The sequence below is a fragment of the Argopecten irradians genome, chromosome 4 (assembly GCF_041381155.1).
Source record: "Argopecten irradians isolate NY chromosome 4, Ai_NY, whole genome shotgun sequence".
In the NCBI taxonomy this organism is placed as follows: Eukaryota; Metazoa; Mollusca; class Bivalvia; order Pectinida; family Pectinidae; genus Argopecten; species Argopecten irradians.
Window position 1 is genome coordinate 42,799,773 of NC_091137.1, and position 22,420 is coordinate 42,822,192.

General features: G+C 33.8%; 1 protein-coding gene and 1 pseudogene across 1 annotated transcript; one reads left to right on the plus strand and one right to left on the minus strand.

Annotated features, from left to right (window-relative positions):
- Positions 1 to 79: 79 nt before the first annotated feature.
- On the plus strand, positions 80 to 13,269 carry LOC138321744 (syntaxin-6-like). Its single transcript, XM_069265671.1, has 8 exons — positions 80 to 280; positions 2,732 to 2,901; positions 3,921 to 4,015; positions 4,444 to 4,506; positions 4,754 to 4,864; positions 6,398 to 6,504; positions 7,554 to 7,648; positions 8,086 to 13,269. Exons 1-8 carry the CDS (start codon positions 246 to 248, stop codon positions 8,160 to 8,162), a joined length of 753 nt encoding a protein of 250 aa, XP_069121772.1. The 5' UTR covers positions 80 to 245; the 3' UTR covers positions 8,163 to 13,269.
- A 2,250-nt stretch (positions 13,270 to 15,519) lies between these two features.
- LOC138321743 (macrophage-expressed gene 1 protein-like) lies at positions 15,520 to 16,814 on the minus strand (annotated as a pseudogene).
- Positions 16,815 to 22,420: the final 5,606 nt, after the last annotated feature.

Sequence of the window (22,420 nt, forward strand, 5' to 3'; positions counted from 1 at the left end):
CCGTATATAAGTCATCCAATTCAATTTTATTTGATTTTACATTATTCCGGAGTTCCGCATTCCGACAAACGTTTTCTAATATTGGTTCATTATTATTAGTTCCGGCTATGAGTCCCATAATTTTTTTATAACACTTTTTTTTTGTCTCGACACCAGGGACGGATGTAAAAGAGAATCTAGTGTATGACGATATCGTGAGATGAAACTTTAAGAGAAGATCATCATCAACTGAACTGAGGCACAAAATGTCTCTAGAAGACCCATTTTTCGTCGTCAGAGAGTGAGTCACTTACAAACAAACCAGGCCTAGTTTTCTGACAACACTGTCAACAGTCATACTGACGTTTGTAGGCTCCTAGTCCTAGTTGAGCCACACGCGGGAAAGAGATTACATTAGATTATCCAAAATAGGGATTAAATACCGAATCTACATTTAATACATTGTTATATACAAATTTGTAATTTGTATTTTTAAATTTCAATTTATATGATCTACCTAAATAACACTAGTACTTTTTGCACCCCCCCCCCCCCTATTAACCACTGTCTGTGACACATACATGTTTTCCTGCCCAATCATTGTAAATAGAAAGTAATATGAATTTAAGGCAAAGCCTCAGAAGAGAGCATCTACATGTAAAAGATTATAACATTATAACTTTATATATTGTCTACATTTTTCTATGAGATTAACAATAAAATATATTTCATTGACATGCACATAATATCAATAGTTATAAAGAATTCGAAATAATCCAAATGGAATAGTTCAAATTCTTGTTTTGATCAGATGCAGAGAAAACTTGGCAATATGCCATGTTTTCATGTTATGTGGGAATCTGTGGCGTCATCTTTGATGTTTGGTTTTGTGACGTCACTACTAACGGTACCATGCGTTTGAAAACATACAGAGTATATATTGGACCAGTACATTTATTGTGTTGTTCTCGTATTTGTGTAAACAGTAATTTTAAAGCATATCCCGATGACACATTTCGTCTTGTACAAAAAATTTTAAATCTCGTCGTGCTGATAACGAGAATTAAAACATGGCTGCCTACATGGAGGCGGGAGACTTTTACCGCGGAACACAATTTCAAAGTCCAAGGGGTACTGGAATGTATTGGAATCTATATGCTCACACATGTGTTATGGTTAGTAGAGCTTCGCTCTACGTGGCCAAAGGCCGCACAGAGAACTGCGCTCTTTCAAAGTATACTACAATAAATAAGAAGTGCAAGTGACATCTATATTTGAAAATCTAACTGATTTCTCTGGGACCTACACCAGGCATGGGGTAATCGTAATCGTGTAATCGTAATCGATTGTAATTAATTATATTTTCTCAAGTAATCGACAGTAATCAGTAATCGAAGGCTATTTCGATTACTTGTAATCGTAATTGATTACAGTAAAATTTTACTGTGTAATCGTAATTACATTTCGATTCCTTTTTAATTACATTATACCTATTATGAAGTTGAAATTAGCAGCCAGTATACTAAGTTTAGAAAGTGTAAAGTTCAACTTGTCTGCTGTAGTTCAACTAAAACTGAAGATTGATATAACAGTGTTTATTATTGGTCTATTTTTATAATAAGTTTTCTGATGAACTGTAAGGCTCAAAGAAATAAAGAATACAAACGAATTGTCTATACAGGTACACTTTATAGCTAATTTTAAGTTTCACCAGTGTGCCCATAGGCATATTGTATTAAACAATGGAAAGCATTGTTTTCATAATTGTCAACAGGCATTGACTAAGATCAATTCAGTTGTTTCAGGGAGTATATCCTCAGATTTCCAATGAACTTTTTGTTTTAGGAAACAATGAGAAGTCAATTAATTCTGTTTGATATTCCCAGTAACTGTTCTTTTTACCTGTACAGTCAACCAAGATTTATCTGCTTAGATCAGAAGCATAAGTCACATTTTTGTTTTAAAAAATCCTTAAATTATATACTTCAAATATTCATTTTTATATATTTAACATGCATTGAATTGTAAATGAAAATTATAACTAGAAGAATCAAGAATTAGATTTCAGGTTTAAATTACCTACTTGTTGTGTTTATACCATCATCTGCAAAATGCAGGTTATCAATTAACCACATACGAAAAATGCACATGGTCATTTCTAAGACACACCAGTATAGAAATCATGATGTGGGACAGGTGTAAAACTTGAATCTTAATTAACAGTTTAACTAATTCCAATGAAACTATTTTATATCAATATAACTGGTCTTTGAATGCTATCAAATCGTTAAAAGAAAAAATTGTGATAGAAGATCAAATTCAATAAATCAACAAAATATGTAATCGAGTGTAATTGAAAGTAATTTCAATTACTTTTTCTAAAGTAATCGATTGTAATCGATTACAGGTCAATGGTACCTGTAATCGATTATTAATCGATTACAGCATTTTCTCCCAAGTAATCGATTATTAATTAATTACATTTTGAAGTAATTGTGCCCATGCCTGACCTACACCAGTCAATTTAGAATTGCTACGTACATTACACAACACAGTTACTGAACATTTTTTCATTATCATGATATCATTGAAAAACCAACTGGTCCAGATAACAAACACATCAAAAGCACAAGTCAGATAAAGTTTATTAATTGCATGGTGTGAACATTAATTCTATAATTGTAATAAAAATGTTTCTGGTAGTCATGCATGCAAGTCCGATTTTTCAATCATAATATACTCTTTATTTCAGTGAAGTACAGAAGGCTGTTCAAACATCTCGAAATTTATATGAGCGATGGTGTGAACTCCTTGACAACCCAAAGTCTGTATCTAAGGAGGAATATGATTGGACGACAAATGAATTGAGGAATAGCTTACGAAGTATAGAATGGGACCTCGAGGATTTGGAAGAGACTGTAGATATCCTTTAAAACGAATTGTGTAAATTAATTGGCCAGTTTTTTGAGGGTTTTTTTTTATTTCTATGTGTACAAGAAAGCAAGATTTGTTAATACATCTTGAGTCAAAAGGTGTCTATATCACATCAAGGAGAAGGATTTGTCACTCAGGGTTTTGGACGAATATGGCTCAAGAGCTTTTGTGTTTGTGACCGTGACGTTGGGCGATGACTGATTTTCCTTTGATATCTGCCAGCGCAACCTTTGATGTTGTTTGCAGGTGCCGTCTTACTTTCTGTAGCGGCCGTCATTTCTTGAGCTGTCATGTTTTTTTAATGAAAATTTAAGACATTTCTTCTAAATTTTCCATCCTTAAAGCAAGTATTATACATTATGATATTTAATGAAATTTACATTTATGTTTCTTTTGACTTGATAAGACAAGTATTCATGAGAAAAATGCTTTTATTCCTGGTTCATAGGTGCCTCGCGTGATGTTTAGTAGTGTAAAGAGACAGTGACAAATCCTTCTCACCTATAAATCCTTGATCACATTGATCTAGATAGAATTAGGTTATGTTTGGACCATCTTTTGGTGGTCTGGGATAGTGTTGGAAGGATTCTCGATTTTCATAGATGAGCGATTGATTATGATTATCCTAAAGATTATCAATTATGAAAATTTTAAAAAATGTGTCTTTGTACATAGAATATCTTTCTAAAATCTTCAGAGAAAATAAAAGTTTAAATATTTAAATATTGGAGAGTTTTCTGTAAATGGTATCTGATAATAAAATTGATACTTTATAGGTTGTCCTAAACCGATTATCGATTATGATTTTACAACCGATTCACAACACTAGTCTGGAGCCACAGGAACTCCACTATTACCCTTATTTTTTTTCATTTTGTTGTGTTATAAATTCTATCACATCTCATCTCTTATTTATGTCTAAAATAGCTAATCAGACTTCCATTTGAATGATGTATTCCTCATTATTGTGTATTTCAACAATCTTTTCTTTTCTTTAACAATGATACGTATCGTAGAAAAAAATCCAAAAAAGTTTAAAATAGATACCTCAGAGCTTCTTGATAGGAGAGCTTTTATAGATCGGACAAAATCAGCTGTTCAGGTATGTACTTATTGTAGCTCTGTTTCTTCAGTTTTTTTTTGTTTTTTTTTGTTTTTGTTTGTTGTTGTTGGGATTTTTTTCAATTTATATGAATTTGATTTTAAAGTGGAATAAATGTAAATTAATAGAAAAAGTAAACATAATGTCCCCACCTTTTAAAAATTGATGCCTAAATCAGCTTTATTAATTGTTAGTAACTTACTGAGTAGCTTCCCTTTGCCATCATAATTATTTCATTATTGGATTTTGTGAACATGATCATGATAAAATATTCATTGAGGTAGGTAAATGAAACTTTGGTTTCAGCCAAATATCTATTTCTCTAATGAATTAGACAAAATCTGTATTATTTGACTGTAACATTTAGAGTTATTGCCCTTTACAAAATATTATTGTTAATGTCATCAATCTCTTATCTTTCTTTCCAGCAAATGAAATCTCATTTAACAAGCCCAAAAGCCAAACCAAAGGATGATCTGGGACCCAGACAGGTAAAATTCAATCATCTTGAGTTATAGATATAATACTTTCACTTCAAATGAATAATTATTTGTTAAAATAAAATATCATAATAGTAATTCATCTCGCATTCTTATTTGACATTATGCCGATGAATTTTTGATCCCTATGTACCTGTGTGAGAGTCATGGTGGTTTATATGATATAACAAAAATTGGAGGCCGGAAGATCAGTGCATCTTTGGATAAAAATTTTGATGAGAATTTTATGTGTTCTTAGGCATTAATATCCAATGGTGCGGGCAAGCAGTATGACCGTTATACTAAACTGGACCAGGATATGGAACGTGCTAACCAGAGGTTTATAGATGACACTACACAGCAGCAACAGGTAACACAACACAAATCATGATATGCTATCGTTTTTGTGTTGCCTGTAACGCAAGGGCGACACTTAGGTATCACTATGTCGATGGCGGCGGAGTCATCGGCGTCCGGGAAATGGTTTCTGTGCGATAACTTAAGTATTTATTGTCCGATTTCAACCAAATTTAGTATATTGCTTTATATCAATGAGATCTTGGATGAATTTGATAATGGTCAAAAACTGTCAATAATTGCAAGAGTTACGGGAATTTAAAATTGTCAAAACAGATAAATCCATGGTTTCCAATTGATAACTTACATATTTATCGTCCAATTTCAACCAAATTTTATGAATCATTTTATATAAATGAGATCTCAGATGAGTTCAATAATGGTCGAAATCCATGTATATTTGCAAAAGTTACAGGACTTTAAAATTGTCAAAACATGGTTTCTGCTCGATAACTTTAGTATTTATTGTCCGATTTCAACCAGATTTGTTATATTGCTTTATATCAATGAGATCTTAGATTGGTTTGATACTGGTCAAAATCCATCAATATTTGCAAGAGTTACAGGACTTTAAAATGGTCAAAACATGGTTCCCGCTCGATAAATTTAATATTTATTGTCTGATTTCAACCAAATTTGGTATATTGCTTTATATCAATGGGATCTTAGATGGGTTTGATGGTCAAAATCTATCAATATTTGCAAGAGTTACAGGACATGATAATGTCTTCACCTAATTATATACCAATATTTTCAACTGTAAATAACTATTTTTTGTGATGCTGTGCAGGCAACACATCCACTTCAATGGAATTCATGTATTTATTGTAAAGATGGAATATCTGCGAGGGGGGAAAATTAATGCTTATTACGCAGATGCCTTTTTACAACGAAAATTTACCTTACACATAATATTGTATGTATATATCAAAACATACCAGGTATTCTATTAGTTAAAAGGTATATTTACCATGAAAATAATAACATAGCAAAATGTTGACACATGCATATCATAAAATAAAGCACTTGTGGAAATGTTTACATTAACAGTATACATAGTGTATATACATTTATAATAAGATTTGTTAAAATGAAATTACACAAATCCAGATATTTATAAAGGAACACTAAGCCTCACAAAACCAAAACTCCTAAAACTTGTTTCATGAATCTTATATGAAATGAAATCAAATGAAAGATACATATTAATATTATAATGCACTGTTTATTACATAACTAATACAAAGCTACAGCAAAGTATTTCTATGACAACCATGTGCTACAAAGATCCTGCCATTTTGTTCTGCCATTATTTAATTCTTTATGTTACATTATAGTTTCTGGTATTGTGTCACAATGATTTCCAGCCAATGAAAATGACCTCAGGTCATATTACACTAGTGAAATATGCAAAAATGTTACACAGGCAAAGTAACTATATATCAGGCAGATCATGTGATAATATATTACGATGTATATGTGCAAAGTCATATGTGGTTTTACTTTTTAACTCCTGGTACTGATTGTGAACTATTGTTGGTTATAGCTCCTGATAGAATCTCAAGATGACCAGTTAGAAAAGATTGGGACCAGTGTTGGGGTGCTGAAAAACATGAGTCACCAAATAGGCAACGAACTAGAGGAACAAAACATGTAAGTGTTCTTCATTCTCCAGTGTTTGTGTGGGGTTTCACTTTGTTAGTCTTCGCCCATTTCCTTCTTTGCATGCTGACTCACTGAATTTAAAACTGTAATGATTATCAAACAATTCAAGAAGATTAACATGAACATGAAACCAGATTCAAAGTATATACAAATGAAAAAAAAAAAAAAATTGTTGTTTTGCTAACTTCAATCATAATTCTACTTGGCTGAATTTAGCAGAACACAAATAAATCATTTCTCATAGTTTTTCCCTAATTAGTATTGACTCATTTATTAAATGAATTCTTTACTTAATCCATTTTCCATATAGAGGCTACTTAATTTAAAGATGCTCCACCACTGACAAATAGTATTTTTTCACTATAAAAAACAGGAGAAGACTATTTAGTATTTTTCTTCAGTTACAAAAGTTACTCACTTTACACCATTACCACCATTGAAAAGTTTGAGCTTCTAATTTTACTTCAAGTTAAAAATATGAAAAATAATTAATTGCATCCCGAAAAAATTCCGTGGCACTATATCCTATATGGAATGAAGTACTGATTGCGCATGAACCAAAGGCGAAATAAATTATTTTATATTATTTTTTGTGTTAATAAGGCATATATATACAAGATTAAAACACCAATTATTGTTCAAATGATTAATATCATTTATGCTCTGTGCTACTTAATTTAAAGTATTTGTTGTGGATGAAAGGAACACAATGAGGTAAAAACCGTATAAATTTAGTACCTGGGTATATTAATAATCTGAAATAAAAGGCCAAAATAAGTTCTAAGTAAAATAAAAAAAATCATTTCTATGGATACATATTCAGCCACTGTAGGGCCTTCTTTAGTCCAAAAAAACACTATCACAATGTGTTCGTCTATATGTTAGTTTACATCTATGAAAGGAACAAGATATGATTTTATCTTTGTTGATTGTAATACTGAATCACATCAGAGCAAGAGATGATAATATGTATGTTGTAGTACATGTATTATTATCCTATCAGATAAAGTGATTAAGAACCCATTTTGTTCCTCTAGCATGCTGGATGACTTTGGACACCAGATGGATTCGACAGAGTCTAAGATGGATGCAACAATGAAAAAAATGGCCAAGGTTTTACACATGTCTAATGGTAAGTGAAGCCTACAGTATATAGTGATTAATAGAATCATTCCTTACCTTGAGGGCGTGACAACAAATTAAAATCACTACCTGAGGGATATTTGATGAATTTTCAACTTAAGACTTTCCAAAGCTTGGCGCTCAATATGATAGATGAAGCTTTCTGTGTAATGTTACAAAAGCTATTATTATTTTTTTCCCGCAATTTTATTGTCTGTTTATAGACAAGCACGCAGGATTTTTTTTCCTGAAGAATTTTAAGTTTAAACAATAGTAATTTTCATGTTACAGAAAATGTATTTGCTGTAATAATGTCTTGGTCTGAAAAGTCACCTGATCTTAACTTATCCGGTATAATTTTTGATGAGCAGAGGTGTTGTTTATTAGGGTAATTTTACATTGACTGACATAGCTCCCTAAATTTTTTACTTTTTTTTTCTGTTTCAGATAAACGACAGTGGTGTGCAATATTTGTTCTCCTTGGAGTGCTATTAATTGTTGTAATACTTTTCATGGTGTTGTGATTCTAATGGAAAACTCTAACATACAATACATGCTGACCTCTGGCTGATCCTAAGGTCAGTAACGTGAAATGTTACTTAACTTTGACCAACTTTTAACAAGCAGATGATGCCTTTGAAATAGATTCCACACAACAATGTTCGCATCTCTCATTGTTCAATTTTCATCGAGAGACCATACATGCAAGTCCATAAGTCTAGTCAGTGACTTGTGTGTGTGATGTTGGCTTTATATGAAATAAGTTAGTTAGTTACTGCATTTGAATATGTTCACTTTATCATGACGAAAATCAGTAAATCCAATAAGGTTGTCCATGACACATTAATAAGGCTTTACCTACAATTTATAATCATAATTGCAAGAAACTGTCAGAAATACCTGGCAAATAAAAAGCTGATAAAAACCAAACCATCTTTATCAACAAATCCCAATTAGTGGATTACTTCGAAATTTTTATTAAAAGTTACTGGCATTAAAGCAACATCAACAGGTTTGTTTGTTCCCAGGGCAAAATCAATAGATTTGTTTGTTCCCAGGGCAAAATCAACAGATTTGTTTGTTCCCAGGGCAAAATCAACAGATTTGTTTGTTGCCAGGGCAAAATCAACAGATTTGTTTGTTGCCAGGGCAAAATCAACAGATTTGTTTGTTCCCAGGGCAAAATCAACAGATTTGTTTGTTCCCAGGGCAAAATCAACAGATTTGTTTGTTCCCAGGGCAAAATTGTTCCCTAATTAAATGTACATTGTGGTGGTTTATTGAAATTTTTGAGGTCTCTCTCACTTATTATTTACAGCACTGTTTTAACTTCCTCCATTATATTAAATTCACCAGGAAACTTTACTTATGATATATATATATTACAGGTACCATATTCTACCCAGTGAGCGCCCTCTCCCCAAAAAGTGCTCGGCTCCTCCCCTTCACGTACCTTGATTTAATACATATTGAAACTATGAAAACTGTTTAGGTTCCCCATTTGATCTTCTTCAAATTGATTAATGGCTAAATCTGTGGAATAATTTAATGAAATTTTCTCATATTTAATTTTTTCCAAAAATTTTGCCTCAGAATATAAATGGAAACGTTGTACAATATCTATATGGTATTATCATGAGAGGACAAAAGATGGCTAATTAAACAAGTTTATCAATATATTGATCATGATTGAAAATTTATGTTGGTTGTCAAGTTCAAATTAAAAACATGTATATAGAAGTATAACTACTATTATATGTAACTGAATATAAATCAGTAAGAAGTTGGAACGAAAATTAATGTGATGCTTTTGCCTTCAAAGGGAATAAAAAAATAATGTTATTCAATAAAAAGAAAAAAGTTGTTAGGACCATTTAGAACTTGCCTTGGTTAGATTAAGAAATGCTTGCAATATGGTTTTGTGAAAAGTTGCTTAAGTTCAGTCTGGAATAAATGAAATGGCGATCATTATAAAATTATTTCCAATATGTGAAGTATAGCAATGTACATATTAAGCAAAATGTGTTGTAAAATGAGCTTTTCTGTGTAGGTAAGTTCCGCTGACAAAGTCAGTATGGTGTAAGCATCGATAATTTATTTTGTATCGTTAATGTGAGAGATGTAGAGATATCGATATTGTATTTGTTTTTGGGGGCGACTGATGAGGTTGTTATAATTGGGATGTAAGATATGATGTATCGACATGAATCGTGAAAATGATTTCAGTTTTAAACTGAAAGGTTATGATGTTTTTAACTATACGTTATTTATTTTCATGTATTTTAATCTATGTGAATAATTGTGTATATTAAATGCGAATGTGCTGTGTTATTGGTAAAGAAAACTAGTAATACGTACAACACTGTAGGATTGGATATTTTTAGGATCTCATGAAAACACATGCCATGCATGTATATTAATCACTCGTGCATCACTAACAATGTTAATTTCAGTTTCATATTGTGTATATATGATACAAATACAGAAATTTTATTAACTTGACCATTCAAGAGCTGCTTGCTCCAAGACCAAAGCTGACAAGACTTGCAGTATGATTTCTTCTCACTTGAAAGAAAACGCCTTCCTTGATTTACCATCAATATGAATTCTTTTACAGCTTATTGGCAAATTTTATGGATATAAACTTTACTTTAATGATTCTTACTTGTTAATGAGAATTTCATAAAAAATTAAAAAGAATTTTCCAAGGTATGTACTGTATACCTGTTTTGATTCTGAATTGTTTTAATCAATAACGTGTCTCAGCTTTGTGTGAACAAGTGCATTGAAAAACGTTCAAACAAATATCTTATGTCGAATTCTTTGTTTATGAGTATGCTGAGTAACTAATTTCACTTTCTATTAACACTCTGATTTACCATATATACTTCCCTTTGTTTTACTCTGCCAGTACTAACAAAATGAACCAAAGGGAAGTAACTATGTTAGATCAGAATGTATATTTCTGCCTATGAACATTATTGACAACCAGTTAATCGTTATATAAAAAGTATTGGTCCTTTGCTATTGTGTGATTTGTATTATTACAATAGTACTGACACTTCTTTGTCCCAATCTGTAAAATGTGTTTAGATATTTGGAATGTTGACTTTTATTTATTGGGAGAACTAGATGGGTGAAATCACAATATATTGGTGAATTTAATTTTACGTAACAATGAGAGAATGGAAGAAGGTTATTGGTGAATTTGTATCATAGGTTATATAGAGGGGTGACATTTTCATTGTCCCAAGACTTTGTACCATTAGTTTTAATCATCAATTATGTATATTGTTCACCAGAAACATTTCATTTTCTGGTGTTCTGCCATCAAAACAAAGTATTTCTGTTAGAATGTCTGTATTATTTACATAGCAAAACTTTTATAAGCTTTATAAGCCTAAATATTTATGTCTGCTTTAAAAAGGTGTCGTATGAAATTTTTTATTTACATCACAGAAGTCTTAAACCTATCGCTGATTATTTCTTGCTCTTCATTTTAAATTTTCTATACATGTGTATATTAAAAATTATAATCCAACTGGAGATGAATTCTTCACTTCGTAACTGTAAATGTAGGGTGCCATTTAACTCTTTCACCTCTGAAATTTCATAATGGACTGGTCTAGTCTTTGATTTAGAAGAGCTTAAATGTGTCTTTAGGGGTAGGTATGTACATATACAAACCCATTCATTATTTGATCCTTATTCAGGAATCAGATAAGTTCCACATATTATAGCGTACATATAATTTTGAAAATAATAAAATTGTTCGGATGTTCTGGTGTAAATTAAGAAATCATGTATTAACAAAAACTTGAAGTTCATAGCCTATCAAAATGTTTTCAGTGCAAGTTCTTTCTACCATTCATCAGTAGAGGTTGTCGGTACTCTAAAAGTAATAAAAATCTCGGCCCATCAAAGGAAACATTCCATTAAAAATAAAAGCCAGTATATTTACATAATTGCATTGACCACCTATTTATTGAAATACCATTTAGTGTTTGATTCTATTAGTAGTGTTTATTTTTGTTTAAAATCTTGTATTGAAAATATTCTTAATTTTAAAAGATTGCCTGATCCGAAACTGCAAACCAACTTTCTTTCATGTGCAATTTGTTTTCGTGAATTTCACAATCCAACTCCAAGTAAATTCATGAAAATCAATCTTCTCAAACTAATATCTTCATCATTCATTTTGATAAAATGTAGTATTCAATTTTTAAATCCGCTAATGTTAATCTACGGTAACTTATTTTGAAATGATGATCGCAAAATTTAGTAGCCGCGAAAGACAGTTTGTTTACAGTACTTAAGCATACTCTGTGCTAAACTTAAAAAAATGTGCTTAATAAATCGGAGATATTTAATTGTAGTAGTGGCAGCTTATCGATGAATTATAAAGCTTCTTCATCTTTTTATCATCCAATGTCTTGTAGCTTTTATTTCTCATAACTAAAATCAGCCACACATGGACTTCATTTTTTAGCACCAACATGTGTTTGACAGAATGAGACAATATTCTTTTGATTCAAGATACATGTTTTAAGATATATAAAAATAGATTGATCAAATATATAGACATAGTGCTTTAGATAAAAATAGCCTATTTTACCAACTTTTAAACATAGCTATAATAATTATGAAAAAAAAAATAGTAAATTATTCCTGTCTGTGATCTACATTTTGTAAATCTTGTTAAAAAATGGCAATTTCTAGTTTGTATAAAATGAATGTCTTCATATATTCTAATTGAAGCATGGATTATGTTATATTTTACGAAAGTGTTCACCATTGTCACATGAAAATCAACAATATAATTATATATTCTTCACTCACAGACATTTTTTCAATAAACATTATTTAAGTATTATTTGATCGTAAATATATACCTTGTACTACTGGGTAGCACATTATAATATTAGTTAGAGAGGGAATGAAGTGAAGTGTGAAGGGGAGATAACTCATCATGTTTCTCTTAAAATGTGTGTTTGTATCTGATAGTACACATTAAAACACCATTTTTGAAAATAGGTTACAAGTTCTTAGGTAAAAATTATAGTTATTAAGCTTTTTTCCATACATGCATTGTATTAATTATTTCTTTCCGAGAATTGTCTTGCTTAATAATCTAAATTGACTGCCAATTGTACTAAATTACATCATACATGTTCAGTACTTTTTGCCGAATGTGACTAATTCTGAACTACTCTGCACAATTAACAGTGATCCATATCACAAGTCAGCTGTTTATCACATCATTATTTTATCTATCACAATAGAGTTGCATCTTCTGTTATTCCATCTTTGCATGTTACAGAGTTATCTCCCTTGCTGGTAGGTGGAGTCATAAATTTATGAGCGAAACTCGTTTTGTTTTCACTGAAAAATAATGTTACATTTGGAAACATATGGCATCACAATCAATACCTACCCGCAAGAGCACATAAACTCTGTAATGTGCAAATATGTAATACAAACACTTAAAAATACATTTTAAATTTCGATTTTTGAAGATTTTTTAAAGCCACCAGCCACAATGTACTTGTGTGTATCATGCACTACGTGCCTGACTGTGTATAATGTATATAAATTATGTACAGATACAATAAACGTCTATGTATAGCAAAATTCTATTGTTATCATTCTGTTACTTTTATCCAGATTATTCCGATTTCTGCTTAGCTATGTGATTGTGGTCACAAAAGGGACAAGTTTTATGTACAGTTTCAACGCATTCTGATTAAAATAAGACTTGTAATTCCGCTCCACTATGATACTCAACGGTACGCTTCAACGTAGAGTATCATAGTTGAGTGGGATTACAAGTCTTACTTTAATTAGATTGAGTTTCAACAAGTTTTTGAATGATTTATTACGAAAACTCTGGTATGCCATGTTGATATACAGTTGTGTGACACAAGTTCGCAAAATGTAAACATTTAAAGGCCAATTACCTTTACGAAACAAAATGTTCCTTAAAAACAATAGTAACATAAGAAAGTTAATATCATTGGCCTAACATGAGGTTATACAACTCCAAAAAAAATGTTAGATTTCCTGTGTAATCTATGTTAACAGTGAATATTCATTTTACTGTTTTGCTGTCTGGCACAGCTGGTGATAGTCAATTAACATGCAGTAATTAGGGTGATGGCGGGAAATATAATATGACCCGCATGAGGAAAATTAAAGTGAATAGTCGGGCAAAGAAAACCAGTCTAAATGCGTTCATTGGCCTTCCAAAAGTTCTCACATATCAATACGACGGTCAAGTTCTGCTTAGTTTCCCAGTTCTGACCATTAAAGTAAAGAAAAGTTGAAAGCATCGAAAGCGAGGCTGTGTGGAAATGTAACCACGGACATAGTGAGCCGGGAGGACGTTTTAGAATTCCCATACTTTAAATTAATTTCTTCGTACGCAGACAGATTTTGACGAGAGATTTTATTTTTCCATTTCATAAGAAATTATACTGGATACATTCACACCATTTTTACCGACTTTAGCCATCCTTGCCCGACTGTTCACTTTAACATTTCTTTAATTTGATTGTTCAGAAGGTGATGATAGTGTAGTATTAACGGTAAGCTAATATCTCTTGCAACTCTACAAAATTATTATCTCGTTTTACATACCCATTTTAAAAATTAAAATATGTTTCGGAAAAGTAGTGGCCGCTTTAAAGTCCTTTGTAAATGTGCAATTAAAAAAATCTCATAGTAAAATTGGAGGCAGTTCAGAAAAAAACCTGACCAATCACAGGCCTGCAAGAGACTTCCTTTGAAGATTACAGAAAGAGCGAAGCCCAACTTCAAAGCAACACTATGTACATTTTCTTCCTTTGATGTATTACATCAAAGGATCAAATATCGTGTGTCTTCTGTTGCCTCCAATTTTACTATGAGAATCCAGGGGTGGATATTACGTCAGTGATAGTCAGAACCGTTGGGCAGTCGCCAGGGTCGCCAGGATGAATCACATCAATATTGTATGCTGTTGTATGCTATGAATATATACAAGCTGAAAAAAACTGTCTGCTTTGTGTTGTAGTTGTCATAACAACAACATTAAAACGCGTCCTTTCCATGGACCTAATCGGCTTCCGTATGCTTATATCCCCGATCTAAGTCTATAACTCCTCCTGGAGGAGGGATGAGAACCGAATGAATGCCTGTGTGCATTGTGACGTTTGTGCATGATCACCATGGCGACCATCGAGATAAACAGGAGGGCGCTGACCACACAGACAAATCAGGAAGTCTCCTCGTCCGAGGCAGGTTTCAAATCAGTATCTATATATTGGAATTAGTTTTTCTTCATGTTGTTATTTAGATTGGCCATATTCGAATTGTCAAAATCCGCAGTAACATTTTCGTATGTCATTTGCATATATGGATATATCAGTTGTATCAGTTCGTCTGGATAGTTTCTGAAAACAAGTTTGGCCTTTTCCAAATCCAATGTGGAATTCTATTTATTGAGCGTAGCCATAGTTACTATCGCCCAGGTATTGAATGAGGCGTTGATATAGACTTCGCTTGCTTTAACATGTTTGTAACGCGGATGTTTCCTGAATGGAGGTTTGCGTAAGGAAGGTAAACCTGTGTCGGACATGTTCATTATTTGTGCACAGTACTGTATTTCGCATTCATGCTATTGTATTAAATTAAAGTCTTGTGTGACACACAGCGTCATTCGATCTTCGAGTTGTATGCCGTTGCAATATTGAGGACAAGAGCTTTTCCCTGTAACCGGATTGTAGATGTGTGACGTGTAGAGTCCACCGAACATGTAACCTGACGATTGATGCACATTCCCAGTAGCCGCACACCAATACAAACTTACGTCCACATCGCCATACATAGATATATCTTTGCACTTTGTATGTTTCCAAAAAAGTATCCCGGATTCCGCGTGTTTCTCTTGTAATTACTACTGCAATGTTCGTCTAGTAAGACTGATGCTCTCGGTGAGCAAGTCTGATATACTCCACCAAACGTAAAATTGGTAGAAGGAGGTGTACACGTCCCGTCGTCAACATTGGCGTTTCGATTGAAGTTGGGTTTTTCAGTATCTGTACATCAACGATACGTATTATATTTATAGTAAAGTTCAGCCGCATGCTGAACCTGCCTCAAGAAGTTAGGGATTATGTTTTAGGTAGCTCAGGGAACGCTGCGGCGGTTATCAAATGATACAAAGGAGTACCTTCTTTGTCAATAGCTACCATATTATAATCCATATCTTTAGCCCAGTCATCAAGCTGGAATTTTTGCAGTAGGTATGAAGGTCCTCCGTACGTCATAAAAGTTGATTGTGTCATTTCGTTTGAAAAATCATCTGTGTCAGAGTTTTGGTTTGGAAATTTGCCCGATATGCTCTTGTTTTGTCTCGTTAAAAACGAAGCTCTGGCAGACGCAGAAAGGCTCTCTTCACCATGAACTGAGACAAAGCTGGAGCTCACATGTTGAATCTGTGCAATCAGTGCTCCTGCGTCCATTGCAGTCAAAACGTGAGTTCCAAAGTCACGAACTAGCAGTTGGCTCTCGTAACGGTCAACGGCCTTTTCATTTGTTTGAAACAATTTCGTGATTTCCATAACGCGTGCATGAAAAGTTGGATGAAACGGAGTATCCGGTTGAAGCTTCGCTTTATATCTTACATACCTTGCCTGAGTACGTGTAATCGTCGAGTTATGTCTGATTTGATTCTCTTCGACCGATTGTGATTCTGCGGAAAATGAACCATCAATACTAAATACTCCGATACTAAACTTTGCTGCAGTGTTTATGGAATTTGGAAGTCGTTTCCTTATAGTCCCTCCAGGAGGAAGTAGACCTCCGAGAAAACGCCGAGTTTACTGGTTTTGACAGGTATAGTGATCACGTCATCTGGAAGGAGGTATTTACCATCATCAGTTGTCCGACACTGGTAGTAGGTGTGCTGTATAACTCCATGTTTCCCAAGCTATCCCATCCACTGCCAGGAAGAACTTCGAAGTTGGTCAGGTTCAATAAACTCAATTTGTTCATGCAACATAATCGGGCTACCGATAAGGTCTTCTTCCGTGTAATCATGGCAAAGTTTGGCACCTTCCAACACATGAGTATGGATACCAATTTCGGATACACTGCCAATGAACAAATAAAACCGACTGTCCATCCCATCGTGATGTCTAATCACTTCAATGGCGTTTTAAAAGATGAACCAGGACGAGGATTATATGTAAGATTATATCCCGGAACGCCTACATAAAAAAACCCCATATACCATCTAATATGTTGTTAAAATGATTAAAGTCTGTATCATAAAGGTAACTTTACCTGTGGGAGATCTACCTTTCAGGATAAAAACTTATGAAACCTGGAACCAAATTTTTTTTATTTTTATCACCAATATATTTTGTTTGTTTCGGGGAACATGTTCTATCAGTTTCCAATGGATTTCTTTTATTACGGTATCTAATAAAACATGTGGAATGAGTACATACGACCCTTAGAGACAAACATTTTAACATTTTATGATAATCTCCATTCTGTGCAATATTTTTAGAAGGAATAAAAATTGTAGCAAATAAAATTTGCAACAAGTGTTCCCCTTGTCCTGATGTTACTGACGTTAGTGTGTCTGGAGTAATGAATAATTCTGTATATGCAAATCTGTATATGGCAAAATACAAGATGATATTTCATTCAATGGCATGTAACATAGGTTTAATTCTCGAGAATATGATAGAGCAATTAACATATTTTCACGCCGTCGCAGATTATGGTGCTGCAAGAAGGTATATTTCACAACACATTGTTTTGCAGGAAAATATCAACATGCATGATCAACATGCTTCAAGGTCTTCACCGCCCATAATAAATGTTTTATAATATGATATTTCATCACAGTGTACAGCATTTGTCTTGTAAATATATATCAATTGATAACTATTCAATATTGTAATGTTGATGAAATTATTTTATGATTAATCAACAACTTGTTAGCATAGGTAAACCCCAGGTAAATAGTTATTACAATTGTATGAAACAGACTATAATTACATTAAAAAATACCTAATTTTATAGAATGTAGGATTAGCGGAACCACGGTTCTAATACTAGGAATAACACTTTGGAAAAACATCATCTGACTATAATTGCACTTTTGTTGAATATTTTTTAACCTCATTTTTTAGAATGTAGGCTTAGCGGAACTACTGCTCTAATACTAGGAATAACTCATTATAAAGATACCACCCGACAAAAAATGCAGTGTGCGTTCGACTTTGCCTAATTACGACACACAGACACCGTAAACTGACACACATCCACAATATATTGTCCCATTGTAGATATACATGATCTTCGGTCTGTTGTAAGCAAACAATGCTTTTAGACCGCCTTGACTGTCATCACTGGTGTCATACCGGGTAGTGCATTTCCGACAGGTTTTATACATTGATGATTTTTTAGGAATCATTGGCGCCTATGTTGATTTTGGATTAATATAATCTGTCTTTATTGAAGTATAGTGAGGTTAAAAAGTTATTTACCGTGTATGTACAGTGTCACCTTTCTATAGACTTACTTACAGGGGCGTAGGAAGCGGGGGGGCAGGGGGGGCAACTGCCCCCCCCCCCCTCCGTTCCCCAGGACGGGGGGGGCAAACATGTCTTTTTGCCCCCCCCCCCCCCCCCACCCATTTTCGCCGACTGAAAAGTTCTAAAAAAGCTTATTTGAAAGAAAAAAGGGTCCTCCTGCACATTTTTCGTACTTCATTCTAGAAAATTTTCCGCTGCGCGGCGCATTTCCTAAAAGGTTCAAGCACATAATGTCAAACCTTAAATTGTAAAAATTCAATACACACAAACTAGACTAAAAATGTCCATCAAGGGATTCTATGTACTATTTAAAAAATGTCTCTTAAAAGATCAATTTGTTTATATGTCTTAGCGAGACAATTAATTCATTTTTTTCTGTTACACAACAACGTACCGATGGTGTGAAGCCGGTATATTCAGATCGAGTAGGGTTGCATAATGTTATGACGACACAATTATCATTTCTAAATGCAGGAAGCTTTAAATCGAAAAATTACCATGTTAAGAACGCTTTATAATCATTAAACTTTATCGTAAAACTCATCTCAGCCATTCTAAATCGTAATTTTTTTCCAGGGGGAGACCCCCCGGACCCCCCTAACACCGAATTCTCGCGCCTTTGGGCGCTTGCAAATTCATCAAAATGCATCGAAAAACTCATCTAAGCCATTCTAAATTGTAATTTTTTCCCGGGGGAGACCCCCGGACCCCCCCAAACACCAAATTTCTCGTGCTTTCGGGCGATCGCAAAATCATCAAAATACATAAAACTCATCCCGGGGGTCACCCTCAGACCCCTAATAAAACACCAAAATCTTGCGCCTTCGACGCTCACACGCTAATTTGGCCAATTTGCGTATTCGTTAATTTCCTTTTAGCGACCCCACTGTCTATAAATGTGTACAAGGATTAAATTTAGTGATATATGAAAAATGTACATAAAGCATATATTATATGGTTTGGGAGTTGAATTAATCTCCTCCTGTAGGTGTGGCGGGGGGGGGGGGTTACAAAATATTGAGGACCTTTGCCCCCCCATGACGTTTCATCTTCCTACGCCACTGACTTATATAGATATGCATGTATATATATACTGTGCAGTATATAAAAATAAAACTCAACGACCTTCCTCTAGTACTTTCTCCATTTCATGATGGCTGTGGGATATATATATATACATTCTGGTATCACATATCACATAAGATACATACCTTTAGCATGCAGTCAGCAGCAGTCTGGCGTAAATTATACTGGGTGATCCTTCTAGGCTTTATTCAGATTAGATTTGAACGTGCTGATATTTGGAGAGTTAACCAAATACACAGGTAGACTATTTCATGGATTTACCACTCTTATTGCATATTAGTTGTCTCTGCATCTTAGCCATGTTTGTTGTTTGATCAGTTTCTTGCTGTGACCCCTTGTTCTGTTGTTATTATGTATGTGTAGTAGTCCTCCTGAGGCCTCACTAGTGATATCTATTCCATTTAATATCATGAAGACTTGGATCGAGTCATAACGTAGTATTCTATATTGCAGCGTGGGAATACCTATGATAGTCAGTCTTTCTAGATAAGGTACTCTTTGAGTCCTTGTATTTGTTTGGTAGCTCTTCTCTAGACATTTTTCCAAATCAAAAACATCATTTTTAACTTAGAATTTCAAAACTGTCACTGCATATTCCACGTGTGGCCTAATAAGCGATTTATACCGTGTTACAAACATGTCTTTGTCAATGATGGTGAAAGTACGCTTTATCATTCCCAGTAATCTGGTGGCCTTTTTAGTGCTGTTGGATACATGTATACTGAATTTCATCTCATTATCGAAGGTAACTCCAATGTCCTTTTCACAAAGAATATTTTCAAGATCCTTAGGCATGTTAATATTGTTCATCCTGCTATAAACATTATGTTGATTCCAATGTCCAAACTGTGCCGTTTCACATTTGCCCTTGTAGAATTGTAGTAGCCAATTTCCCGACCAAGCACCTAAATTGTCTAGATTTGATTGGATTTTTATATGTTCTCAGGTTTATCACAACACCCAATTATTTGTTTTTGATCTAGTATTCGATTTTGATGGTAAATCGTTTATATAAATAATAAAAGAGGACGGGACCTAGCACACTCCCTTGGGGGACACCACTAGACTCCATTCGGATGTTTTCCAATTTATTACAACTCCTTCCGTGCGTTCCATTTGCGGATTCGTACCATTTATACTAAATTCAAACGACATCGCCAAATGGAACTCGTTTAGATGTTTTCATGATGGCGGCACCCATGTGAAAGATACGCTTCGAATATGAAAGCCACATATTTCTGTGTTAACAATAAAATGTCCGTTACCATACAACTGGTACAAATCTGCAAATGGAACTCACGGTTGGTCTCCTGTCCGTGAGAAATTCTTTTGTCCAGTTACAGACTTTTTACTAATCCAGTTGATGATAATTTTGATATCTGTCTAATGTGTGAGACGGTGTCAAACTCCTTCTTAAAATCCAAATAAATAATGTCTATACTATGCCCTTCACTAAGTTAAGCTGTAATTTCATCCATTACCTCCAGAAGTTGCCGAGTTGAGGGCGGCTTGCCTGGTCTAAATCCAAATTGTTCACGCCATAGTAGATTATTTCGACTCGAGGCACTTTACTACTCTTGTCCAACTGATTGGTCTATAGTTATCAATTTTGTGTTTATTTCCTTTCATGAACAATGGAATGATATTTGCATTCGTCTAGTCTGAGGGTAGTTTTCCTTCCTGTAATGACTGTTGAAAATTGTTGCTGGAGGTAAGCTTATGGTATTTGCTGTTTCTTTGGGGATTTTTGGGCCCTGGTGATTTGTATGAATTTAAATTTGACAGTTTCTAATATACTTTCCCTTGATGTTGTTTGCTTGTTCTTGTGTGAATACAAAAACTCATTCAGTTCCTTGGTTTTTCCTTCGTCAGTTGATTCTAATTCCCCATTACTGTTCTCTGGTTAGCGTATTTTGTTTTTGTTTTTGATTTGATATATTTCCAGAAACTCCTTCGATTTTTCTTCAATTCTTTGATTATTTCATGTTCGTATTCGATTGATGCTTTTCTTAATTTAGATGTTAATTTCTGGCTTTCCTGTAGATTTCTTAGTTGTTGGCCATGGAGTTCCTTCTGTAAATGTGCCGTGACTTCCTTTTTTCCTTTACTGCTTCAATTCCATTCTGTTAATATTTGATTTTTGATGCCTACTTTTTGTCATTGGTACGTTTTTCTCTACACTGGCAATACTTTTGCCGATAAAGTATTCCTAGGCTTCTATTGTATCCAATCTTGCTCCCATGTGCTGTTCTCTAATTCATTTTTCATATCATTACAGTTTCCCCTCCGGTAAGAACATCTGTTACATACGGTTGCTGATTTGTGCCATTTCGTCTTTTCCCCCCGAAAAGACGAAAATTTACCATTTCTGTATTTCGTGTTTTCGAGGCGAAAAGACGAAAAATAAAACACGACGGGACGAAAGTGATGCACGCTAATTAGCGACTTTAATTTTCGTCTATTTGTCTTCAAAATCTCGTCTTTGCCCCGAAAAGACGAAATTTGAGGTTTGTTAATTAGCGTGCATCATTTTCGTCTTTTCGTGTTTAAGTTTTCGTCCTATCGTCTTTCGGGGCAAAAAGACGAGTATTAAGATATTTGATTCTCGTATAAGATATTTGAAAAGACGAGAATTAAGATATTTGATTTTCATCTTTTCGGAGCGAAAAGACGAAATGGCACAAATCAGCCACCGTAGTTACACTCTATGTTGTTGTTTAGAATAAGTTCTAATTTGAATATAATCTCCCATGGTTAGGTTGGCATACTTTAGTGTTTAACTTCATTGAATTACCTTAATGCTTGACGGGCTATATACAACATTCAATGATTATTTCTTTTTTGTATGTTAGACGTATTGAGCACCAAATCATTTCATCGCATTCCATATTATTTCATTCGTCAACATGGACATCATTGAGTTCCGATTTTATGTAGATTATGCCAATGTCTAATGGTGTAGAGAACATGTCGGAGTCTTCTATTTGGGGACCAAATTTCCAGGATTGTTTTGGTAAGTGTTTCTGTGAGAGCCATAATTCGGGGATGTTTCTGTTAAATTATTACACGTAATTCTTTTCTTTTGCTAACCGATATTACTGTAAAGG

What these genes read in the sequence shown, in the direction of transcription:
- LOC138321744 (XM_069265671.1), top strand. Translation starts at nt 246, where the DNA reads ATGTCTCTAGAAGACCCATTTTTCGTCGTCAGAGA. An exon ending in ATGATCTGGGACCCAGACAG is followed by an intron (nt 4,507 to 4,753) that starts GTAAAATTCAAT and finishes ATGTGTTCTTAG; the next exon opens with GCATTAATATCCAATGGTGC. An exon ending in GAACTAGAGGAACAAAACAT is followed by an intron (nt 6,505 to 7,553) that starts GTAAGTGTTCTT and finishes TTGTTCCTCTAG; the next exon opens with CATGCTGGATGACTTTGGAC.